Genomic DNA, 25,577 nt, shown 5'->3' with positions numbered 1-25,577 from the left:
CGCAGCGGGCCGAAAATTGACGGTTTTCGTACGGAGAACGGAAATAGTACATTACATATAGTTTGTAGCTTTCTAGTAGACCCCGAAGGCTTATCCTATTGTCTATTGTTCAGTAAAACCGCACGTGCTACTTACCTGCAAAAAAGGGTCCTAATTATTCTATTTGGCACCTGAGCGCGGGCTAGTCCAACGCTCAAAAAACCAGTGTAGGTGCGCTCTCCGATAACGCGTCTTTGTTACGCATCTCGATGACACATTTTAGACTGGTTCTGTAGCGTTCGACTCGCCGGCACTCAGTAACCGAAGTACCGATTTTTTATGCAGGTGGTTGTGGCACGTGGCACGAGCGGTTTTTCTTAACAATAGACAATAGGATTAGCCTTCGGGGTCTATTAGAAGGCTACAAACTATACCTAGGGAGGTGAATTCGTGAATGTTCCAGATCGTAGGTGTTTGTGGCCCGAACCGAAGGCGAGGGCCATAAATATGCGATTTGGGGCTTTACGAATTACCGCCCGTAGTTTGTCTAAAGTTTTACGTCTTGCCTTGGCCAGGAAGTGAGATTTTCTCCTCGCTTAGCGGGGAGAAAATCCCACTTACGGGCCTAGGGTGACGTAATAGTTATTTTCGATACAAGTGCGAAAAAGAGGAAATTCGAAACGAGTGGCGATAAATTAAAACACGACCGAAGGGAGTGTTTTAAATCGACACGAGTTGCGAATTACCTATTCGCACATGTATCGAACAACGTTTTACAGTACATATGGCACTTTAAAGTTTCGACATACGCACGAAAAGTGCTATTTTACGCACTAGTGCGGAAAAGTAGCCCCATATGTACTGTAAAGTTTATTTTCTTTTAAACGCAACGAAACCGGTTGTTTTCTAATATGCTGCTTTCAGTAATGTGGGTATGTTTGTTTGTGCTATGTAATCCCTACATAACATATATGGGGCATTATCTATGAAAAGGGACCGTATTGTCGATGGCGTTTACGCCGCACAGCGTCGCGCGGCATTGTATTTATATCGGCGCATCGTTAATAATGGAGTAAGCGCCATCGACGATAAGGTCCCTTTTCATAGATAACGTCACATATAATGTTGTTTTGAAGTGTCTAAATTAAATGTGATACCTCGTCTTAGCCAGACAATACCTTTTAGAACGCCATATGTGACATAGTGTCAATTATATTTAATCACTGAACCTGCTCGCAAAATTACACTATCTGTTGAGAACATTTTTGTTCAAGCTGAATCGGACACCTTCGATAACGCTCGGTCAATAACACCATAAGTAATTATTATTACAAGCATTTTCGCGAAATTTCAACTATAACCTATACCTAAGTATATACCTTTGTAAAACATTGATGTGATGTAAGATACAAGGATAAATATAAGTAATAAATTCTAAATTTTTGATCAATCTATGTGTCATGTGTGTGTGTGTGATACCAAAAATGACTACAATGTATAAGTATTCTAATCTGTTCATCGGTAATGTATGTTAAGTAGAATTTAAGTTTTGTTTTCTTCATTGTCATAGTTTAAGGGTCAATATGCTAGCGATTCGACGTGATTAAATAAATATTGGTTTCATTTCATAAAGAGAATTGCGAGACTAATTCTCTTTATGGAAATGTCGACAAAATAGAACCCATTTTTATTTCTTTTGGCTGTAGTTTGCACAAAACCAAATCGGTTATTACATGCAGTAATATGTTACACAAGGCCGCAAAAATATCTGACACGATTTTATTTATAGAGCCATAAGAGCGTGTCACATATTTTTGCGGCCTTCGAAGAGTAACGTATTATTGCAGGTGACTGTATATGTAGGCAAAGCCGTCATAACATAAGATAAAACGGCTAAGGTCCATACTAGACATATTGTACACGCCTCTATTTTCAAGGCGTTAAAGTGCAGGTTCAGATATTTTTGAGCACTCTGATCGTTCTGATCTTTGTACATACATACCATTGGCTGAATAACGAAATCTTGTGGATGTGTCGGTAAACTATAAAGTGGCAGAAAATCAATTAAAATTGCTGTTATATTGACCCTAAAACTGTGTTAGTCATTTGTTATAACATTTGAAATTGCTTTTGAATATGTTCAATTCAATTCAATACTTTATTTCCAAGAATATGGTATATACAAAGTTGACTATTACAATATTTTTGTGGCAACTCTTTGTTTATTTTTTTCTGTACCATCGCTCACACTGTTAACTATACATCGGCAGGCGTGGCTCACTCCGCGATTTCGTAGCTTTGCTACAGGTAGCTAAAAGTACATCCGTTCGGCCCCAATTTTGGGGAAAGCCATAAGCCGCGCGTGACGCTGTCGCCACCTAGCGGCCATATGTGTGCTGATCGTAACAGACGCGTTTTGTTAGAGAGTGAGTCTTCTGTACTTAGTACTATTATTTATTCTGTGACATCGGGACCGATGTACAGTTAGGAGTATTACTGTTTGTACCTTGTTAAAATAAGTGGGGAACATTTACCTATTATTTTTATTAAGGACGAATTAAGGAAACGATTAATTGATTAAATGGTCCTTATTCAAACGAGCTATAAGGTCTTAAGTCGTCAAGCTAGTGCAGGGGTCGACAAACTTGGGAAGAAGTTTCTTCTACGACAGTGCTTGTGTATGTCATGTAGGGTAAAGGCGGGAACTGTGGCTCAAATATCGCTATACACTGTAGCACCAGCACCCTTCATCATCATTAACTTAAAAGAGATTATATTGTCGGTGGAGTATCTACTAGCATTCTATCTTGCGCCAGCTCTTTGACTTTGATATGTCGCAGTAAGATAGATAAAGCCGTTATATAGTTATAACCCTAGTGATATAATTATATGTCGTAACATAGTTATACGAAAGCGATTCATTACTATCTTACTAGGAATATAACTATAATACGTCTTTAGTTTAGTGATACAGTTATATTACTGAATTCAGTTTAGTGAAATAATTGTAGGTAGAAGTGCGGCGGTGCGGCGGAGGTACCTATAGTTATATTCCTAGGGATATAGTTATATGCCGTATAGTAAGTATTATAATCATATTCCTAGTAAGATAGTAATTGTAGGTAGGAGTGCGGCGGAGGTCTAGTTATATCCCTAGGGATATAGTCAGAGATGTGACTTATTTGAAATACTTGTATTTAAAATGCAAATACTAAATGCAAAATACCTATTTTGTATTTAAATACCTTTTGAAGAAAACTATTTTGTATTTTATTTGAAATAGTTTTTGGGACCTATTTTCTATTTTCAAAATACAAAATACTTTATAGTAGGTAATGTAGGTAGGAGTTACAATCTCTTCTGATGTTACAATCCTGGCAACTCTCTCATACTGTTGAATCTGTTTAGTAACGTCGCACATGACCACAAGCGTAGCGAGTGGTTAAAAAAGTGGAATCTTGAGTGTTGCGAGGGTTTCAAGGTACGAGAGGAGAACAAACTTTTCTGCCCTGATGAAACTTTTTTGCACAAACGAGACGTTTTCATCACACTAACGAGAGGTATTATACTAGCTGTAAAACATTACAAATCTAAATTAATGCTTTTAAAAATTGTCCGTTATAAACCATCATCCATCCATCCTTCCGGTTAATATGAGCAAACAACTAGAAATTTGCACTAAGAGGACTGATTGACACACTGTTTTCAAAGAATGAAGAGAGTCTTTTCAATTCGGATATTTTGAGTAATACTTTTTAATTCAGACTAGGTATTCACTACTACTCTGAGTAGTGAATACCTAGTCTTTTATCGCAAAGTATTTGTATTTTTAAAAAGTATTTTGAAAATACCTATTTCGTATTTTGTATTTTAAATACAAATTCAAAAACTATTTTGTATTTTGCATTTGAAATAGTATATCAAGGAAGTATTTGTATTTTGTATTTAAATACTTTTTATAAAGTATTTTTCACATCTCTGGATATAGTTATATGTCGTATAGTAGGTACGTATTATAATCATATTCCTAGTAAGATAGTAATAAGTAATTGTAGCAGTGTAGTGCGTGCGGGGGTGCGGCGGAGTCGGCGGCGGGGGCTTCCCCGCACGTCGCTCGCTAGTCGCTGCCACAAGCAGTCAGTCGGCATCGGCTGCTGTTGTTGTTGTTGTATGAAAGTCATAAAATTGGAACTTCAGTTGGTATTCTGAAAGATTGGTTACCTAGAAATGCAATACAGCTAACAAACATTACTTTGAATGATCCTATACCAAATGAAGAGTTATCGCTGAGAGAAATATGCCATAAATTATCGCCATTTGGTGGCCAAGGTTATTTCAAATGTTCCTGTAAAAAATCAAATACACAGTGTTCTACTAAAAAATGCGCCTGCAAGAAGCATTCAGTACTATGTAATTCTAGATGTCATGATTCCGCGTCATGTAAGAACAAAAATTAAAAAATATTGTGAAATGCTGTTCATTTATTCAATAGATTTTATGTATCTTGGATTGGATTTGATGTATCTTAATATTATATTTTCATGCTGCTATTTTTAAGGGTTATGAGTCATTGCGATCGATTCACGAAAGCTGGCGCGAGATTTGACAGAATTTCTATGAAAATAGCTGTCACTCAGTAGAAATCTCGCGCCAGCTTTCGTGAATCGACCTGTACTTTTACGTAATATTGCTAAAAAGTATTACAACTAATTGCAACCAACAAAGTTGATATTATAATAAAAATAAAAACGAATATACTTACTGTTTTCATTGATTCCCTGGCAGATTTATAACCATTTAACCACATTAGTTTAGGCATATAGTTATATGCCGTATAGTACGTATTATAATCATATTCCTAGTAAGATATTACTATCTTACTAGGAATATAACTATAGGTACCTCCGCCGCACCGCCGCACTCCTACCTACAATTATTTCACTAAACTGAATCCAGTAATATAACTATATCACTAAACTAAAGACGTATTATAGTTATATTCCTAGTAAGATAGTAATGAATCGCTTTCGTATAACTATGTTACGACATATAATTATATCACTAGGGTTATAACTATATAACGGCTTTATCTATCTTACTGCGACAGATACAACACGACCCCTACTTTGTCTTTCAGTTGTTCTAGAAAGCTGCGTCTGGGTTTTCCTGTAACCCGCTTGCGTCCTATCCGCCCCTCCAGGGTAGTTTTAAAGAAGTGGTCGTGTCGTATTGTGTCCGATCATTTTTCCGCACCCTTACGTGTTAGAATAACCATTGCTCGTCCAATTGAATTTTTTCAATTACTGAATGTTTCAGCCTTGTTTCAAAAGCCTCTCATGTTGGAATGAGGTTGAGTGAGCTGTAACCGGCTATTTTATTCCGAGCCACTGATCCCTCTTTGACCCTATCCTTTTATAGGCCTATGGGCGGCCAAAGGCAGTAATCAAAACAATGTAACATCAAGACATTTATTTATTACAAAATAAGTCAACATTTGCTTACCTACTATTAACGTAGGTAATAATAGACAAGTAGGTAGGTAATTACATTTACAAACACTAGATTTTTGAACTGTGATATCGATCGTTGGCTATGTACGAAGTTAGTGGTGGAGGATATCTATTAAAGACAAAGCCTTACGGGTACTAAGACTACTAAGAATGGTGCTAGTAGTTCAGTGACAGTCACGAATTTGAGCCAATCGTGCAGCCTATAACGCAACTAGTTGCGACCAATCGCGCGCGTGATGCGAACTCATCAACCAATCGCCTTGTGGCGTTAGACTGCACGATTGGCTCGAATTCGTGCGTGACACCGCTGCACTGGCCCCATTCTTATTGTCCGTAAGGCCCGTCTTTAGATAATATGTCAAATAAAAAAATTGGGGAAATACGAGCGCTGCAAAAGTAGCTTATCTGCTTCCGTGGTTTTTCTGCTACGGAAAAACAAATGAATCCGAAGAACTGTGTCATGAACATCATAGGAATCTACGTTTCTTTTTAGCTACATCTCTCGTATTTTTACGTCGCTTTCTTCTAGCATTTTGAATAATTTCATGCGTTTCTTCAGTTTCTTCAAAATTTGTCTTGGTTGTACTGTCAATGATATTAATTGTTTGAATTCCTGCGTCATTTTGTTCAAGATTTGTCATGGATGTACTACTTGTACTGTAAATATTAATTGTTTGATTTCCTGCGTCATATTTCTCAACTACTTTTATATGTTTCTTTTTTTCCTTGACGTTAGAAACAGTAACTATTTTTCTTTGAGGTTTATCAAGTGTTATTATATCTGTTGATATTTGAGGCTTGTTAGAAATATTCTTTGCTTTACAGGTTTCAGAATGAGAGTGCGACGCAGTTAGTGCGGCTTGCAAGCTTATCCTGGAAAGAAATGAGTTATACTTAGGTAGGTACTTATATCTTGCTGACTAGGAAATGCTTTTTTTTTCGCTAAAACTAAAACGTTAGTTATTTAATTCTCTTTGGCTAAAACTTTGCACCCTTGCATAACAAAATAATCTATTACGGTGGGACTATTTAGGAACTGATAGAGTGATTCAAGAGGAAGGTTTATGTATAATTTGTTACCTAACCCGTGCGAAGCCGGGGCGGATCGCTAATAGCTAGTACAATATAAAATGATGGAAAGAAGTTTTACGTGAAACATCTCGATCAAAAGACCAATTTTGTCGTTAAAAAGCAGACAAAACTTTTAGTTCAAGATATAAGTAAGTAGGTAGTAAATGTAAGCACTAGTTGGCGGTGTCACTCACGAATTCGAGCCAATCGTGCAGTCTAACGCAACTTCGCGCGCGTGATGCGAACTCATCAACCAATCGCGTTGTAGCGGTGTCACACAGCTGTACTGGCCCCTTTCATGCCCCATTTCTTATTTACGGGTAATAAGAATGGGGCATGAAAGGGGCCAGTCCTGAGATATAACTCAATGAAGGTAAGTAATATCTGGGACACCGAGCTTTGCTCGGAAAACATATAAAATCTCAAAAATTAGCGTATTTCCAGTGATAAGACCTAGCTAGATCGATTTATCGCACCCGAAAACCCCCATATACCAAATTTCATCGAAATCGTTAGAGCCGTTTCCGAGATCCCCGAAATATATATATAGGTATATATATATAAATAAATAAATAAATATGCAAGAATTGCTCGTTTAATAAAGGTAAGTATAATAAGTATACTTGGTCAACCAGATCTTGACAGTAGAAAAAGGCGGCAAATTTGAAAAATGTAGGCGCGAAGGGGTATCGTCCCATAGAAAATTTGAATTTCGCGCCTTTTTTTACTGACAAGATTTGGTTGATCAGCTATATGTACGTACAATTTACTATCTCGAGGTGCGGTCTCCGGGGAGCCGGGGTCAAGGAAGGTGTCGTTGTTAGAATTCATTCTCGCCTACTGGACAACTTGAAATTTTCACGAAATACTAGGTACCTACTTAAGAACTGTATGAGTAAGTTGTTTACAATGAGTATAATAATATATATATATATATATATATATATATAGGTTGTTTATTTGAAAGACATTGTCAAAAATAATAGTAGGTAATTTTTTTTACTTCAATGTTTTTTTTTGTAATGGCATTTACTAAAGTACCTATAGCCAGTGTCATGTCGATGTATTAAACCGAAAATTTATAATATAGATGGTCAACGTAATTTGTCAGTAAATAGGAACAAAAAAAACTATACTCATCCTTTTCTTTTGGGTGCTAGTATTAGTGTTAGACAAAGATAGTATAACTCTCTCTGTCTATGTTTGAAATAAGACAGTCCTTTGACACACTATAGTCATTTTTTTACTTCAATGTTTACTGCTGTGAGGCAAAGAGTAAAAGTACGTGGGTGAATTGAAAAGTTTTGAGCCTGAGGTTGATAATGAAATTAAAAAGAAAAAATAATACTGGCACGTAAGACTTACCTACTTACATATTTTTATATCATAATGCACTATCTTTTTTGTGAAACTCTGCGTAGGTGGCGCGTGGTGGCGTGGCGCCACTCCCACAATAAGACACAATCTAAGGGTCTACCGCAAACGATAGAGTCGAAAATTTGTTATCTAACCTCTCTATCACTCTTGCATATTCGAGCGATAAAGAGGCAGATAGCTGAGTTTCGATTTCGCATTTCCCGGTAAGCCCTTTGTAAACAAACCGCCTTGATGTATCAATGTCATATTTGATTGTATGTGAAAAATTTACAAAAATCAGTTTAAGTTTAAGGTACAGTAGGTATGTATAAGTTAGGTACTCTATGGAATACTTACGTCGCTAGTACTGCACTCTGGCGTCTGGCGGCAAAACATTGCAGTAATACTCCCTATGGTCTTAAGTGTCATAGATCCTACTGGCACTTAAGTCCTTTAGGCCAATTTATACCATTTTTAACATTGAAAAAATAAAAACGAAACGTCAGAAAAATTATATCTATCCGATTATTAAATCTAACCAAACCTGCTGATAAAATTTCACGAGAAATGTGACCTACTGCAGAGGAGAACATCCGGACATACGAAAACAGTTCTGCCCAAGCTAAAATGGCGACCTGCGCTGCGCCAACTAAAATGGCGACCTGCGCCCAAGCTCGTTCAATTATTTTGTTATTTTTGGTAGAAAACTTTACAAATACAAATACAAATGCATTTATTTCATTACTTTTTACGTCAGTTCTTAGGTATAATATAAGGGTTAGGTAGGTAATTAGTCCATCTTAGGTAGGTATATGAATGAAGTAAGTAGGTAAGTATTTATCTAAACATTGTGCAACAAATTGTGTAAGTAATGAAAAAGGTGCGGGTACAGCTTGCTGAATTTAAACCCGCCCTTGGTCAGCTAATTGGAATGGTATTAAGATTAAATAATTTTTAAATTATGAAATTCACAATAAAAAAAAAACAAAACATTAGTATGTAACAATAGTTTCCTTACGGGGTACTTAATACAGGAACAGTATAGCATAGCATAGCATACTTTAGATAGAAATACACATTTTAAGTAGCATCTTTTAATGTCGCAGTCGAGTTTATAAAATTACATAAATTGTCATATTTAATTTACAAAAAAACTTATTTAAAACACGTCACACTTTCTTCGTTAAATCAATTCTCTCAGGCTTCGCTCTATCTATCTTCGCTTTCTCCTTCACGAGGACACGCGAAGGCACGCCCTCCTTCGCTTCTTCCGTCGCTTCGCGAAGAAACGCTTGCTTCGCTGGCGAATGCACAGTAACCGATGCTTCCTTATCCGTTACTTCCTTATCGCTTACTTCCTTTATTACTGGCTTGGATATATCCCCTTTAGTAACTGGTTTCGGTGGTAATTTAGGTTTTTCTGACTCGATTGTGACTTTATATTTCTCGTTAGATCCAGGGCCTGGTTTGTCACTTGGTTTTAAGTTGACGGTGTAGCCGTTCTTTATTGAGGCGTGTTGTATTTCGACCATTGCGCTTCGTACTAACATTATTTGGTAGAGTTGAGTTCCTGGAAAGATACAATGGAAGACGGATAGTTGTATAGATACAGTAATCACAATATGTTTAAGTGAGAAAAGTATTAGAAATACTATATAATTGTATTGTACCTACGTAGAGAAGACAGATAAATAGATAAGTATGTCTATCTTGTTCTACTGAGTATATTTTTACGTGAATGTTTCGAACGAAGAAGAACGAAGATTGATGAGATTAATTATCTCGTGAGCTAGGTGCCTGTAGGTACTTGTTCACTCGTTCAGCCCTGTGCTTCCTATCAGAGGGCCTGCTGCGAAACACGAAAATCGAAATTTCGTTGCCTGCCTTTCTATCACTTTTGCCTATTCGAACGAGAGAGGCAAATAACGAAATTTCCATTTTCATGCTTCGCGGTAGACCCTCGCAGATTACTTGGGTTTTCTAAATATGTGCAGTAATCATCAGTAGTGCAGGTGAGGAGTATTTTAAGTAGAGTTATTTTTAGATTCTCTACGGTAATGCCACTGAATTCATTATTGTTATAAAACGATTAAAATTGTGTCAATGACACTCTGAATGGATTAATTACTCAACTGACCAGGAACTAACTAACCTTGGTATTGCGTAGTATCCTTTTTAATGTTACCTACCTAAAAGTTACTCACTGTCCTCATCACTAAATGTGTGCGAAACACGTGGTTATCACACTGATTCGAATTCGCACGCCGCTGCTCCAGTGTTTGAATGAGACAGCGCTATGCACGTATACAGCAGCTATGGTCCGCACCGTATGTGAAGACCATCACAGACTAATAGCCGATAGTGGTTAGACATACCAACTCGCATAAATGTATCACATGCACGTACAATTAAACATTGCCCCCAAAGTTGCTCAGTGAGTTGTTAGACAGAAACATGGCAAGCAAATATGACGAAAAGATCTTCCCCTGGCTATACCGCATATCTACCGGGAAAACTTAGCGAGGAATATCTGGTAGCCATGTAGACTGGCAATTTGTCTAGGTAGAGTCGGAGTCGTACACGGCTAACCCCTAATTGTGAAATCATTTCTTCAGCAGTGGACTCGGTTAAACATCAAGTGAAAAGAAAGACCAAAGAAGATGTAGACTTACCAACGCTAGCTATGATAAGTAACTCCGGTATGAGGTCCAGGGCTCCGATGACCACGGAGTATATCATGATGGCCAGCGTCAGGACTCCCAAGGCGTAGTACAAATACGCTCGGAGGAGAACTATGTCGTTCTGAAATTAATAGACGGTACAGTCATTAGCAACTTAAGTAAATGTACGATATATTATTTCAGACAACGTAACCATATTAAGATTACGTTATCAGAAAAAGCACCATATCCTTTCTGTAGATACAATACAATACTCTTTATATGCACACCTCACACAGTTTAAAACATTTAAAAGATTTTTGAATGCCAACTAAAACTTGTTTTTTTTTTTATCCCACATAATAAAATAACAGTTAAAATGAAATATTGTTGTTTCAAAAATACAGCTTCGCAATGAAATTTAATATTCATACCCGCCACATAGCACATATCACCAGCGCGTTGGAAGCGATTTCCATGGCATACGCTATGATGCAAGAAGGTATGAAGTCTGGCCCATCCTCTTCCTTGTCAGTAGTTTCCTTTAAAGCCTGCAGTAGCAGCGGAGTGAAGCTTGCTTCTTCCCCTTTCGATATTTCTACGAGTACTGTTAACTGAAAAACAAGATATTTACGGTCAGTTCCATATATGAACATATTTTGGAATTTTATTAACACTAGCTTTTGCCCGCGACTTCGTCTGCGTGGAATTTGTAGCAGCAGATAGAATAGGTAAGTACAGCGCCTGTATAAAATCTGATAGCAATACTTTTGAGCATAATATGCTTATTGCTTACACCAATTAACAGGCAATTTATTAATTTTCTCATTTCCATCCCCCTTTTCACCCTCTTTAGGGATGACTTCCGCAATAAAAACTATCCTATGTCCTTCCCCGGGACTCAAACTATTTCTATGCCAAATTTTAACTAAATCCATTCAGCGGTTTAAGCGTGAAGAGTTAGAGGCAGACAGACAGAAAGACAGACACACTTTCGCATTTATAATATTAGTATGGATAGACGGATGAATAGTTGTACAGTCCACGTCACTAATATATCAGGAATTCCTAAGTAACTATAACACAAACCGTGCAAAGTAAGATAGGATGGACTTACCCCCAAAATAATATTTAAACAAGCAAGCGTCAGCGCACCGGTCCTCACACTGGCCACCCAGCAACATTGCTGCAACTTAAAATTAACCACACTCTTCTTTACATACTCCCCAAACCTTTCCATCGCGACACGACCGCCGCCGGCTGATGGGTGCACAAAAATGTACATTAACTGATACGCTAATTAGGATGTCGCTGATGAACAAGGTCACAATACTCACAATTTATTTGGCGCTGAAATTTACGATGTGACTATAGCCTATTTTACTAGACTAGCGATTGGATTGCGGGGTACCGATGGATGAGGATGGCAAAGTTCTCGTGGAGTTACGCCTTTAGCCTTTGTCTAGCTTTACCTTATATATGATGATGATGATCGAACTGGTTAAGCTTTCAAGAGAAGTGGGGGCTAAAGGCATATGAATTTTTAACTCTTAAAGCCATATTTCGCTTTATAAAATGTCACTCACATGTCCAGATTATGGGCGCCAGCGAGCCAATATACAACTTCCAGAAAGCCTATAGATTAAAGTTTTACTGATAGCAAACGTCTATCACTTAATTATTACTATGACTATTAAACTAAACGTCCTTCGCCCTTAGATAGTGCAATAGCTGTTAATAACAGGACCTATTGACTGAGGATGGCCCGAAACGACATTTTCGGTTTTTAACAATTTTAGAACCCTACGTGACCCACGTCGTCTCTATCTCTAGTAGACTATTTTCTAATGTTATTGTCATACTACATCCATTGGAAGATAAGAACATCGTTTCTGACATTATAAGGGGCAAATTAAAAGAATAATTCTGACAAATAAAATATTTATTTACATATTCAATTACCTAATAAGTATTTTGCATAACATAAATCAGTCACTTCGTCACAAACTGCCTACATTTAAGTTCGACCTTATTTTTATTTATAACAGTGATACATATTTTATCAATCATCATTTGTTACATTCTGTGTTTCGTCTTTTTTCACCTTCTCTTTCCTCCCAAAGAAGTTACGCTTCCATCCTTCCTTTTGCTTCTCTTTCTTCACCTTCACTTCTTTAACCGTTTCTTCCTTATCAGCAACTTCCTTAGCGAGCTCTTCCTTCGCTGGCGAATGTACTATAACCGTTGCCTTTTCTTCCTCGGTCACTTTTACATTTTCTTGAACAGAAGGTACTGAGCTTTGCCGCCTTGGTTCTTCTTTATGAGGTACTAATGAACTTCTGTAGGGTTCTCTACTAAAAGGAACCAACGAGCTGCTTCGTCTATATAGTTCTCTGTCGTAAGAATTAGCTGAGCGTCGTCTATAAGGTTCGATAACAACACTGTACCTATCTCTTGTGCCTGGTACATATCTAACGCTCGTTTTTCGATATCTGACCGCGTAATCGTTCTCGTTCTGTTTTATATCCTGTTTTATTTCGATCATTGCGCTACGCAGCAACAGGAGAATGTAGATTTGATGCCCTGTGAAGAAAGAAGGAGAAACATTATTTAGTGCGAGGTCTGCCGCATAACAATCGTAAGTGACATTGGGAATAGTTATTTACATCATCAATATCATCATGTGTATGTATCAGGGATCGGAACCGGTTTTTTGCAAAAACTTAGAAATAACCATATTTTTCGAATTCTTTTATACTCGAAATGTAGGACTCAGTTGTGTTTTTAGGTTACGACTTCGTATTAGGTATTAGATTTCTCAATTAGAAATGAAGTAATTAGCAAAGAACGAAAAAATACCGTTTCCGTTCCCATACAAAAAAAACCGGTATCCGATCCCTGGTATGTATTTTCATTTGAAATTGGAATTTATTGCGCGAGAACACTATTTTTAATACTCCCTGTATTACTGCAATGTTTTGCCGCCAGAGTGCAGCACTAGCGCCTTTAGTACCTAAACCATAGAGTAACCTAATACATATTATACCTTAAACTGTTTTTTGACAAGTATTCACAGACAATCAAATATTACATTGAATTGAAACTCGGCTAACTGCCTCTTTATATTGCTCGAATATGCAAGAGTATTAGAGAGGATAGATAACAAAATTTCGACTCTCTCGTTTGCGGTAGACCCTTAGATTGTGACTTATTGTGGGAGTGGCGCCCCCTACGCAGAGTTTCGCGTAATATTCCCTATTAAATAATCAGATAGAATTTGCAATGTTTTTTTTTGATGTTTTCAAATACATCTAGTAGTGGTGGTGGTGTGCTATAGTGATAGCACAGAATAAATAATAGTAGGTACCAAGTACAGAAGACTCACTCTAACAAAACGCGTCTGTTACGATCAGCACAGATATGGCCGCTAGGTGGCGACAGCGCCACGCGCGGCTTATGGCTTTCCCCAAAATTGGGGCCGAACGGATGTACTTTTAGCTACCTGTAGCAAAGCGACGAAATCGCGGAGTGAGACACGCCTGACTATAGTAGCATATAAGGCCCAGCAAACTTTAAGCCTTATTTTCAAAATCTTAAGATTCTAACTCTTCCTAGCCTATATATTTTTGAAATGTGTGTTTTTGTGAAATGTAACTCCCATCTATTCTTAAACTTTAAAAGCTCACGATTACGGGGTAAAATATTACACTCTATCGTACCGAAAACGATGCTATTCCAAAAAAATGTGGTCGGAATGGCCCCAAGAATATTTAATAAAAAAAAAAAAAATTTAAACTGTTTATTTCAGTAAAAAGACATTGTATTACTTACTAAACTTAACCACAAAAATACCACAAGACATACAATTACTAGAGCTCAATCAGTTTAAAAAAGCCTTGAAACTGCTACTGATTCGAAAGAGTTACTACTCAATAAAAGATTTTTTAGATGATAAGGACTTGTAAATAATTTATGTAAATACCCATTATATTTTGACATGCATGCTCTCAAAATTTGTATGCCGTAAGGCGCCACATAGTGAAACTGACTGAACTGTAACACCCTATTACCTATGTTGGACCAATAAATAATTTTGTATTTGTATTTTGTATTTTAAACTTACCGATGCTGGCGGCAATGAGGAACTTCACGGACAATTCCTGAGGAGTGAACATCACGGAGTAAGCCATGAGCGCAGCGGTCAGGACTCCGAAGGCGAAGTACATGTAGACACGAAGCAGTATGAGGTCGTTCTGAAACAATGCATTTTAGCACAGCTACAATTTCTTTACCCCCTGCGTCAGCTGCCGCTCCGTTGGTGGATTGAGAAACGGCAGTCAACCAAACACGTAAAAAAATTGTAATCGCATCCCTATTGCAACTTTGTCAGTTTAAATAAAATTAAATATTATAAGACATTTTTACACAAACTGACTAAGCCCATTATTCAATATGCTCTATGCTAAGCCCCACGGCAAGCTCAAGAAAGCTTGCGTTGTGGGTACTCAGACAACGATATATATAATACTTCAGGAACAAATATCTGTGCTCATCACACAAATAAATGCCCTTTCCGGGATTCGAATCCAGGACCGCGGCTTCACAGGCAGGGTCACTACCCACTAGGCCAGACCCGTCGTGGGTCGGCCAGGCCTGCCTCATTCAGCACTAGACTATGCTTTAATAATACATATGTAAATATTATTATGTAGTGTACCGTAATAAACGTACCCGTATTAAACCGCACAACAGCACTACATTAGAGCCAAGTTCGACAGCGTAGACAATCATGCACGAAGGTCCGTAATTAGGAGGCTCCTCAGAAATGCCGTTTAGGACCTTTAGCAGTAGGGGTTCGAAACTCTCTTCTGCGAAAAACATCAGCGTTGATACCTAAAAATAAACACTAAATTAAAACATTTTAACTACTAACACTAAGTTAAACCTAAAGTTGTTTCATAATATAGGTATACTGATGAAGCAAATTGTATCATGATTACCATCTACAAATGTACACAGTACTGCAAAATCATTCTTATTCGTATTCTTAATGAAATTAGTGAAACGTAGTCAAGAATGAATTGGATCTTTCTTTAACATCATGTCTTACGACCATGCTTACGTTATTACGACCAAGATTTTATTCATAAACCTTACTAAAAGATGTTTGCTCCACCGATGTTCAGTTAGGAAATATCACTTAGTAACTAAACTAAATGACAAAGTTTAATATTAGAATTAAATCACTTACACCAATTACAATATGGAGACAAGCGAACGCCAGCAGCCCCGATTTCACCGGGGCCATGAAGCAGCATAGCTCCAACTTGAAGTTGATCACATGTCGTTTAAACAAATTCACATATTTCTCCATGTTGACGTCCACCGCCCAACGGCGGGAGCACGAAAATACAGTAATTAACTATTTAATTAGGATGTAATTGAAAAGGCCGCAGAAAGCTTGGAGTTTGGGTGTTAAATTTGGCACTGGGTTAGGAGTGAAATTAGTGTGATTAGGTAGATACACTAGGTACTTTCAAGGTTTTCACGGCAAGTGCAAGGTCCTTTCGCGAATCACTTCGATTGTTCGTTGGTTCATAATGCCTCTCTATAGTCTCTACGATCGCTCAGAAAACGAAAATTCGATTTTTACGGTAGGCCCTACTATTTGCAATAAATAAATGTGCAATAATTGACGGACATAAGTGTATCTTGTATACCTACATGACAAAATAAATTGAATTGAATTAAATTTAAAGTCTAGGATTACCCTGTGGGCCTACCGCCAACATGGAATCTTGCATATTCGAACGACAGAGACAGATAACGTTTTTCGTTGTTGGCGGTACCGAAGGCCTAGTTCTGGTGGATCAGAACGCACAGCAAGAAGGCGATGATAGATGTGAACCGGTGTCCTTGCTTGATCCGTTGGACCATCGATACCTATACCTTGCATACCTACCCGGACGGGACTCAGCTTGGACTAAGATGATTTTATTTGTATAGTAGCCTGTGGAATTTTGCAATCTTTTGGAGTTGTGAGGAGTTTGGGGTTGTTGCTGATAAGTTTAACAAAACAGTACTTTGAAGAGTACGCAGTAGGACGAATCTGGTACTCAATTTGAATCTAATTTTATGTGTTGGTACCACAATTGATAATTGAAGCCAGGTCAAGGTCAGAATTTAAAGGAAATCGAAATATTTTTTTGGCAAAAACTTCATTTTTGGGACAAGCTTTTATCGCTGACTGTACTTTTCCTTCAACAGGCAACTAATACTTATTGAGACAATTCTGAAAACCCCAAACACAATAAGGTTGCGTTGTTTTATCACAAAGTTCCTATGGCCACCTCCTGTCTCCATCATCAGATCAGCTAGATGGTACCATAATATGGCATTGTCACCCGACTTAGGTACATGCAAATTTTCAGCTTCATCGGAAACCGAGGAGTCAAATTTAACTTGCAAGATTTGATTAAGATTAAGACACACAGACAACGGGACAGGTGAAACACCATAAATAAAACCTTGTAAAAGCAGATCGACTTTTAGGTGTTACTTAGGCCTTAGGCGTTGTTTAAAGCTTACAGATCTTGGCTTCAATGAAAAGGACGTATTAAAACAAACAACTAGTAAAATATCAATAAACTGTATATTGTCATATAGTCTTGTACCAATATACGGACTACTCTCATTTAGATTAATAATTTTACATCTTATTCTCCACACTTTCATTTCAATTCACTATTTCATTTCATATCCTAATTCTTCTTGTCAGAGTCTTTCATTTTACCTTCATCGTCATCAGCTTTTTTCTTCTTCCTTCCAAATATCGACCGTTTCTGTTTCTTGACCGCCGTTTCCGATTCTTTTGTTTCTTCCCCCTGAGCTGTCTCTTTAGTCTCTTTCTTTTTTGATGCTCTTGTCCTTTTTTCCGCTTTAACTATCTCTTTTGTTTCTTCCTCTTTAGCTACTTCTTTTGTTTCCTCTTTAACGCCGACTTTCTCCGTCTCTTTCTGTTCGTTCTCGTTTTCTTCCTTAATCGGTTCTTCTTTAGGCACTTTGATTGCAATAAATTTATAAGGATACCTTAATGCCTTTGGTTTTTCAATTGTTTCTGGCGCTGCTTCTATCTTTGATGTCTCGTCCTTTACTGTTTTGCTGGTCGTTGGTTGAATATCTTCAACTGTTTTACTTAACTTTGGCTCAGTGTCATTTTTAACTTCGCTTGGCTTTGTTTCCTCAATATTAGCTTCTTTATTACTCGGTTCATCTTTAACCTCTTTTGTTTTTGATTCAATTGTGTCTTCTACAGTTTTTTTCGCTGTTGTATTAGGTGGAGTTGTTACAGGCGGTACGATCTCTGAATTCTTTCTAGAACTAGGACTATATATCTCATATGTTTCTAGAGGATAGTCACCGGGAGCTTCAATGTCGTGTTTGTAATAGACTGGATAATTTTGGTAGAAGTATTCAAATCTCTCCGCTTCATGTTTCAAATCTACCATCATACTGCGTACTAATAGAATTATGTAGACCTGGTACGCTGAAAACAAGGTTTACAACTGTTAGGATTCTGAATAAATTAGTAAAATAAAATAAAGCATAACATTTTAGACTAATTTATTTTGTAATTTCGTCTATCATTTCTACTCGTAGGTGGAGTGGATCCAGCAGTGGAAGTCTTTTGGCCGATATGCTGCTGATGACATCATCATCACACATGTGTGTACGTAGGATTACACACATGTGTAGTGTCAAGTGTGTACAGTAGGATACTTACTCAAGCTTATAACCAGTGTGCAGGTGTGTAGTACACTCAAAACCCCGATGACCATAGAGTAGACTAGTATGGTGGAAGCCAGCATGGCCATGCCGCAGTACGTGTAGTAGGTGAGTAGCACGATGTCTTTCTAAACAGCAAACATACAAACATTAACAAACTTTTTTGGGATTAAGGACGTGAAATATCACATAACAATAAATCATTATCATTAAAAAACTGTTGCATGTTGCATCATAGTGCAGAGTCGGCAAACCGCATGTGCCCAGTAGGTACGATTGGGACTATTTTAGAGTTCTTACACCACTAATAACAACATTTGCGTTTGTATCTTAACGACTGTCGGAGCAGCCATAAGTTAAACGCGCCAAAACAATTAAGTAAAATATCACTGGAAACAAGATGTACCTACCATGACTTCGAGTAGGTTCCTTGGGCCTTGTAAATATCATGCGTTTAGTAAAAATCAAAATATAGACACAATCGAACGATTTAGTGGTAATTTCTGGCCTATTCGCCGTAAACGTAGAAAACTGCGAGGAAACCGCATAAGGGCCACTTGCACTATTAACTAACCCGGGGTTAACCGGTTAAACCATGGAGTTACCATGGGTACTAGGACAATTTGACACTGAGTTATCGGTTTAACCGCTTAACTCCGGGTTAGTGGGTTGGTGCAAGTGGCGCTAAGGCAGGGCGCGCTGGTGCCAACTGGTATCTTAAGCCAAAACCCATTTTTAGGGTTCCGTAGCCAAATGGCAAAAAACGGAACCCTTATAGATTCGTCATGTCTGTCTGTCTGTCCGTCTGTCCGTCCGTATGTCACAGCCACTTTTCTCCGAAACTATAAGAACTATACTGTTGAAACTTGGTAAGTAGATGTATTCTGTGAACCGCATTAAGATTTTCACACAAAAATAGAAAAAAAACAATAAATTTTTGGGGTTCCCCATACTTCGAACTGAAACACAAAAATTTTTTTTTCATCAAACCTATACGTGTGGGGTATCTATGGATAGGTCTTCAAAAATGATATTGAGGTTTCTAATATCATTTTTTTCTAAACTGAATAGTTTGCGCGAGAGACACTTCCAAAGTGGTAAAATGTGTGTCCCCCCCCTGTAACTTCTAAAATAAGAGAATGATAAAACTAAAAAAAATATATGATGTACATTACCATGTAAACTTCCACCGAAAATTGGTTTGAACGAGATCTAGTAAGTAGTTTTTTTTTATACGTCATAAATCGCCTAAATACGGAACCCTTCATGGGCGAGTCCGACTCGCACTTGGCCGCTTTTATTAATTGCTAAGCCAATGAAGTAAGTAAGGTAAGTACTTACCCGATATCTAGCACAGAGTAGAAGCACAGCTAGACACAGATCGGCGCTGTATGCAAAGGCGCAAGTTGACTTGACGTATTCGCCGTCCATGTACGATTGCTGGGCGTTCATCATCAGCGGAGGAAAGACCCCGGTCGATACTGCTATTAGGCATATCATCTGTTACCAACCACCAATTTGAAAGGATTAAAACGCATGCTAAATTATAGAAAAGTAGGTAATGTACATACTAACATATGAGTCTGTAAAATTTACTCGAAATAAATAATATAATATAGCGTGTACGTAAAAATTAGCCAAGTAAAATCCTGAACTTTAATTACATCCCAAGCAAACTAGAACTTGGCACCCATATAGATCTCAATTCTTTTTTCGGTGAAGTCAACGACGAATATTCTTAATATTGAACTTGGCTCTCATTTCACATTTATGTTTTTGATGGTGTATTCTATCTATCAATTCATACATTTTCTATTTTTATGGTATATTCTAATTCGTAATAAATCCTGTCGATGTACCTAATGTAATAACCTTTCGTAGGTTGACCAACCAACCACCAACCTATTTGTTGGTGGTCTAAAATCGTAGGTTCAATTAAACTATTAACTTAGTTATTAAGTTAAAATTGTTACTAACATTATATGGATCTTTGATCAGCAATAAATGATTTTTATTTTTTAAACTTCGGTTGTGCGGTATAGAGCAGAAAATATAATTGTCAAAAATAATGCAAAATATTACTAAAAATTAGACCGGGACGGGACCCAGATGGATATTCAGATTCAGATTGTCTTTTGATTGAAAGTTAAATTTAATAACACAGAATACAATTATGACGATACTTACATTTGAAATCACATTGAAGTATCCACACAGCAATATCCCAGCTTTAACACTGAACACGAAACAACACAAGTCCAATCTGAAGTTGAGAATCGCGGCTTTAAGATCAATGTAGAAAGTTTGCAAGTCACACATTATCACTAATTTCCGGCTTACAATCACTAATTTTTAATAACACATAGGATTTGACTGACTATATACCCCTAATATAGGTAGATTAAACGATTTATGTCTTCTAAAAAAAATGTTTTATGATTTGTATGGGCTTCAATCAGTCATTATTAGAAATACACAGACATTAGGTTTCTTTAAAATTGAATGTACCTAGTAGTCAGACTGAGCGAAGATTTTTCTAAAAATATTGCATCAAAATCAAAACAAACATCTTTTACAGCTCTTATCGTTCAATGACCTTAAATAAGACTCGATTTAAACAAGGAATTTATGAGTGAAACTTCAAAACTATGACCTAACACACAATAAACACTATAATAGTGTTTTCGATGTTACTAAAATGTGTGACCTAATTTCCAGCGAACCGTGGACAGTCCGGTGAACGGTTTAGTGAAATGGACAGTATTCGGGATAAGTAGGATGTGTGTAATGGGAGAGGTCAACATAAACGCGTTACGTGTTTGATTAAATTAATTACGCGCTTCAATGAACCAACTGGATGAATGGGGCATTACTTTTCCAAAGTTGTATCTGTTGTAAATGTATCAAAACGCACAATATTTTTTGTTTGTATAAAAGTGACATTGTCGAGTCATCTATAAAGCTAGACGGACATTTCTTACCTATTATATTCACATTGTAGGTATTTTATTGTATGTGTATACTTGTATAGATATGTTTAATTTATGAATTATTACAAAACATACCTACTTATGAAAGATTTGGATTTAGATGTACATTTTTCTTTATATAATAAGAAAACACGTGTTATAATTTTAATAATTTAAGGTACATAGGTACTTAAGCAAGTAATATAACATCACAGATGTATTTTTTTATGATTAAGAAAACTTAAAATCTTTGTCATAAAAGTAAACGGATAAAATTAAACCAGAGTTTATAAAAACTTTAACTTTATTTACACTTCATAGGATCAATATCGATATAATTCCGAATAAAAGATACAAATAGGAATGAACGTAATTTCTTGAAAGACGCGATGAGTGCGGTCGACTCAACAGATGTTTAATATCATACGTACAGCAGTGCCAAGTTTATAAGATTGATGATAAAATACATAGTACGAGCAGAAATTTATAAGTAGTTGTCCTAATGTAAAGGCGCTAAGCTAAAGGGGCCCACTGATTAACAGTCCGCCGGACGGTATCGGCCTGTCAGTTAGAACAAAATTTTGACAGTTCCGAACAACTGACAGGCCGATACCGTCCGGAGGATTGTTAATCAGTGGGCCCCTTAAGAATTGTGTGAACCTGCCTGCCGGCCTAGCTAAAGTGACAATCGCTTGCGTTTCGCCATCGAATCGCTTTGTGTTTCTCTATCACTCTTCCATATAAGTGTAACAGTGACAGTTGCGTTTCGATCGCTACGGAGCGTTAGCGATTGGCATGTTGTCTACGGAGCCATTTTTCTACATCAGTGTCACTTGTATTATTTCGGAAATAAATAAATAATAATTGAATACATATTCCTAGTAAAGCTGTATACGAACTATGCCAATAGGCTTCGGGCAGTGTTGGGGTCTAGCTACAAGTCACTTCGCTGCCGCGGGGCAAGGCACTGACAATTTACTATTTTGTGGGACCGAAAACCTGCATTTTAGGGTATTTATTCAAACCGGTATTTGACGTGCAGATCTTATGTTAAACTAGGACAAAATACCCAATATTTTAGTTTAAAAAATCTAAAGTTAATCAATCAAGTTATAGTCAAATCAGCTTCTTTTTTCGAACTGTCAAAACGATTTTGCTACTATGGAATTTATATGAAATACCTACTAGCATGTGGCGTCACAAACAAATTACCTACTATTTATAGTTTAATACCGGTTTTAAAATATAAATTGTGTCTAAAATAACTAATAATAGCTGTCTACGTGTCTCCATTGATTAATAGATTTTGGTGCTTTATTTAATGCATGGTGTAAAATAATTTATTTGAAATACAGTCAAATACCCTATTGTTTTGTCAAATTAGGTTTAGGACATCTTTCAAAGTGGCGGAGTTTTGGGAGTTCGCAAGGTATACAGTTTACAGAGTCACTACTTTTAGTATTTTAACGTTTAAAATTGTTTTACCGGTAAATTATGGAAAATACCAGTATTTTGCGGTTACGGTCCCTTCGCGTCAAATTAAAAGCATTTGTAAGACTTTTACAAATTGACATTATCTCTGAACATGAACATCTCATGGATCAGATCAAAATTGCTCGTTAAATACAAAATAATAATTATTAATAAATACATTTCACGTCTTCAATGCTTGCAAAGGCAATATTGGCAAAACATTATTTAATATTATGGGACATACTGTATTTTAGCATTGATTTAAATGACATTCTATTATAAGTATGTTCCCAATACACAGATATTTTATTAACATGATTTAAAATTGAAATATCAGCATCATAATACAGTTAGTAGCAGAAATTACTAAGCGGGCGGGATGTCCAAAATGAACTGAACACAATTTTAGTGTTAAGAAAATAAGAGCGTGCGTAGACTTCTGCCACTGATTGTACCAACAGTCACGATTATAAAAATGTATGCACTTTTTCAACATGTTTTAAATATAACAACCCTGTCATTTCAAACGACCGTAGGCTATGATAATCGCTTACCGACGGTGGGTCGTATGACGGTTTGCCACAAACGAGGTACTAAAATTAGGAAAATATATAGACATAATTATAATCGCGACCATAATACCTTTATGTTCGTAGATAGATAGGTATAATACACATAACCTATATGACATTAAAAATTGCTCTCATACAACATTATTATTAAAGGCAACCCGAAAAAAAACATAAGAAAATAAACATTTTATTCCGACAAACATAATTATCTTATTTCAATCAACTTATTTAAATAATTAAAACCTTTACCATGGCGTAATTCATAATTACTAAAAATACATATCAGACATAGATGTACTTTGAGGAAAAGACACGATTGTCCTTACAAGCAAAAGTGCAAAGTATACTTTCTCAAGATTGCCTACCGTGTCAAACACAAAAGCTGTCACTAAGACGCCACATCATTGAAGTGTCAAAACTGAAGTTGAACTTTATGTATATGCACGTAGGTCGATGTTGCTCTGTGGTCTGTGACCGATTAATCGGTCTTTGGTGTTGAATTGAACCTACGGTGCGGATATATCGGTCATTGGCGACCAAAAGGTTAACATTGCCCTACACTTATGGCAGAATATCGACCATTGCCAGGCGTGGCTCACTCGCTACAAGTACCTACAAGTACATGCGGCCCACACCAATTTAGGTGTCTAGCCATAGTGGTTGCCGCACACCGCTACGGATTGGACGCCTGCTCTCGCTTGCGCCACCTAGCGGTCATATCTGTCGTAATAGACTCGTATTGTTAGAGAGTGAATCTTCTGTACCTTGAGTACTATTATTTATTCTGCGCCACGTTTGGTAGAGAATAACTGTTTTCTAAACTTGCAATGTTTGGTATAATAGGCAATGTTAAACAAGTATATGGAAAGTGAATAGTTTTATTTTATAGGTATATCTGTCTGTCGCATATATAATTATATTTTCCGAATAAACATATATCAGGACTTGATGGTTTCATAAGGATCATAAGGTACCCTTACTTTTTTTATTTACGCATTATAACTCGCGTTTCACGTTATTATAGGCCCGTATTTTATAGTAGTTTTTCAATTGTGACCAATACTTAGTACAATAGGTAGTAGTACTTCGGGAAGACTACTAAAGTGTCATTCTATGGAACTAAACAAACCGCCATATTGAAATAGTCTCTGAATGATAAATTTTATTAGTGACTTCTTTACATAGTTAGCAAGTTCCTTAGAATGACACTTTACAAAAGAAGTCAGAACAGAGCTGCCATCCAACCGGATTTCCCCAGTTGTAAAATGTTGTATTATCTTCCTGAATTATATCCCGTTTTTTTTAATTACAATTTTTCTAACCTCAAAAGTAGTGGTAATTAACTTTTTCTTCCGAAATGCTAGAGTTCCTATGATATCTAATATTGCGGTACAATAAGTAAACGACACTATAGTTAGTCAAACCAATTTGTCAGTAAATAGGGACAATAAAAACTATACTCATCCTTTTCTTTTGGCTGCTAGTACTAGTGTAAGACAAAGATAGTATGATTCTCTCTGTCTATGTTTGAAATGAGACAGTCCTTTGGCAAAGTATATAATTCAGTGCATAGTTACTCAGTATTAACTGCAGAGGAAAAAAGTTACCACTACTTTTGAGGTTATAAAAATTCCAATCTGAAAAAAAAAACCGTACCGTCTCTAAACATTTTTACAACACGATTTCACAGAAATATAGAGTTTCTAGATGTTTTTTTCCGGCATCAGAAACTTAGGGTTGCACTAAAACGTCAGTCACCGTTAACATTTTCGTTAAATTTAATTGTATCTCCCTAAGGCCCAGCTACACAAACGGAACATCCAAAACTTGCCACTGAAATTTGAACCTAAACTGTAGGAAATAGAGTTGATTTTGCGTTGTTTGAAAATCGAACGAAACAAAGCAAAAGCGACTCTGTTCCAATTGAACATGGTTTAAATTACATCGAACTTAATATGTACTATTGCAGTGGTGCCTAACCTTTTCAGTCCGGATGACTAACCAGGGAACCTGATTTTACCCCTACTCCCAATGGTAATTAAAAAATAAAACGTGTACGTTTGTTGTATTGTTATATTAGGTTAGCTTATTACCCCCATAAAATAGCAGTTTTACCCCCACGGGGGTAATTACCCCCAGGTTAGGAACCACTGTACTATTGGTAGGACCTTGGGCCTTAGGAGGGTGGTGTGGAAATGTGGT

General features: G+C 36.9%; 3 protein-coding genes across 3 annotated transcripts; all 3 read right to left on the bottom strand.

Annotated features, from left to right (window-relative positions):
- Positions 1 to 9,027: 9,027 nt before the first annotated feature.
- On the bottom strand, positions 9,028 to 11,901 carry LOC134653219 (uncharacterized). The gene is made up of 4 exons (XM_063508547.1): positions 11,694 to 11,901; positions 11,011 to 11,190; positions 10,589 to 10,718; positions 9,028 to 9,486 (listed from the first exon to the last, which is right to left on the bottom strand). Exons 1-4 carry the CDS (start codon positions 11,859 to 11,861, stop codon positions 9,086 to 9,088), a joined length of 879 nt encoding a protein of 292 aa, XP_063364617.1. The 5' UTR covers positions 11,862 to 11,901; the 3' UTR covers positions 9,028 to 9,085.
- Positions 11,902 to 12,638: 737 nt separating this feature from the next.
- LOC134653621 (uncharacterized) lies at positions 12,639 to 15,950 on the bottom strand. The gene is made up of 4 exons (XM_063509016.1): positions 15,828 to 15,950; positions 15,308 to 15,469; positions 14,700 to 14,829; positions 12,639 to 13,159 (listed from the first exon to the last, which is right to left on the bottom strand). The coding sequence occupies exons 1-4, from the start codon at positions 15,948 to 15,950 to the stop codon at positions 12,639 to 12,641; spliced, it is 936 nt and encodes a 311-aa protein (XP_063365086.1).
- A 1,387-nt stretch (positions 15,951 to 17,337) lies between these two features.
- On the bottom strand, positions 17,338 to 20,743 carry LOC134653620 (uncharacterized). Its single transcript, XM_063509015.1, has 4 exons — positions 20,549 to 20,743; positions 19,703 to 19,861; positions 18,360 to 18,489; positions 17,338 to 18,122 (listed from the first exon to the last, which is right to left on the bottom strand). The coding sequence occupies exons 1-4, from the start codon at positions 20,678 to 20,680 to the stop codon at positions 17,338 to 17,340; spliced, it is 1,206 nt and encodes a 401-aa protein (XP_063365085.1). The 5' UTR covers positions 20,681 to 20,743.
- Between the last annotated feature and the right edge of the window lie 4,834 nt (positions 20,744 to 25,577).

Source organism: Cydia amplana, chromosome 13 (assembly GCF_948474715.1).
Source record: "Cydia amplana chromosome 13, ilCydAmpl1.1, whole genome shotgun sequence".
NCBI classification, from domain to species: domain Eukaryota; kingdom Metazoa; phylum Arthropoda; class Insecta; order Lepidoptera; family Tortricidae; genus Cydia; species Cydia amplana.
The sequence above is the reverse complement of the archived record's forward strand: the minus strand, read 5'-3'. Positions and strand labels throughout refer to the sequence as shown.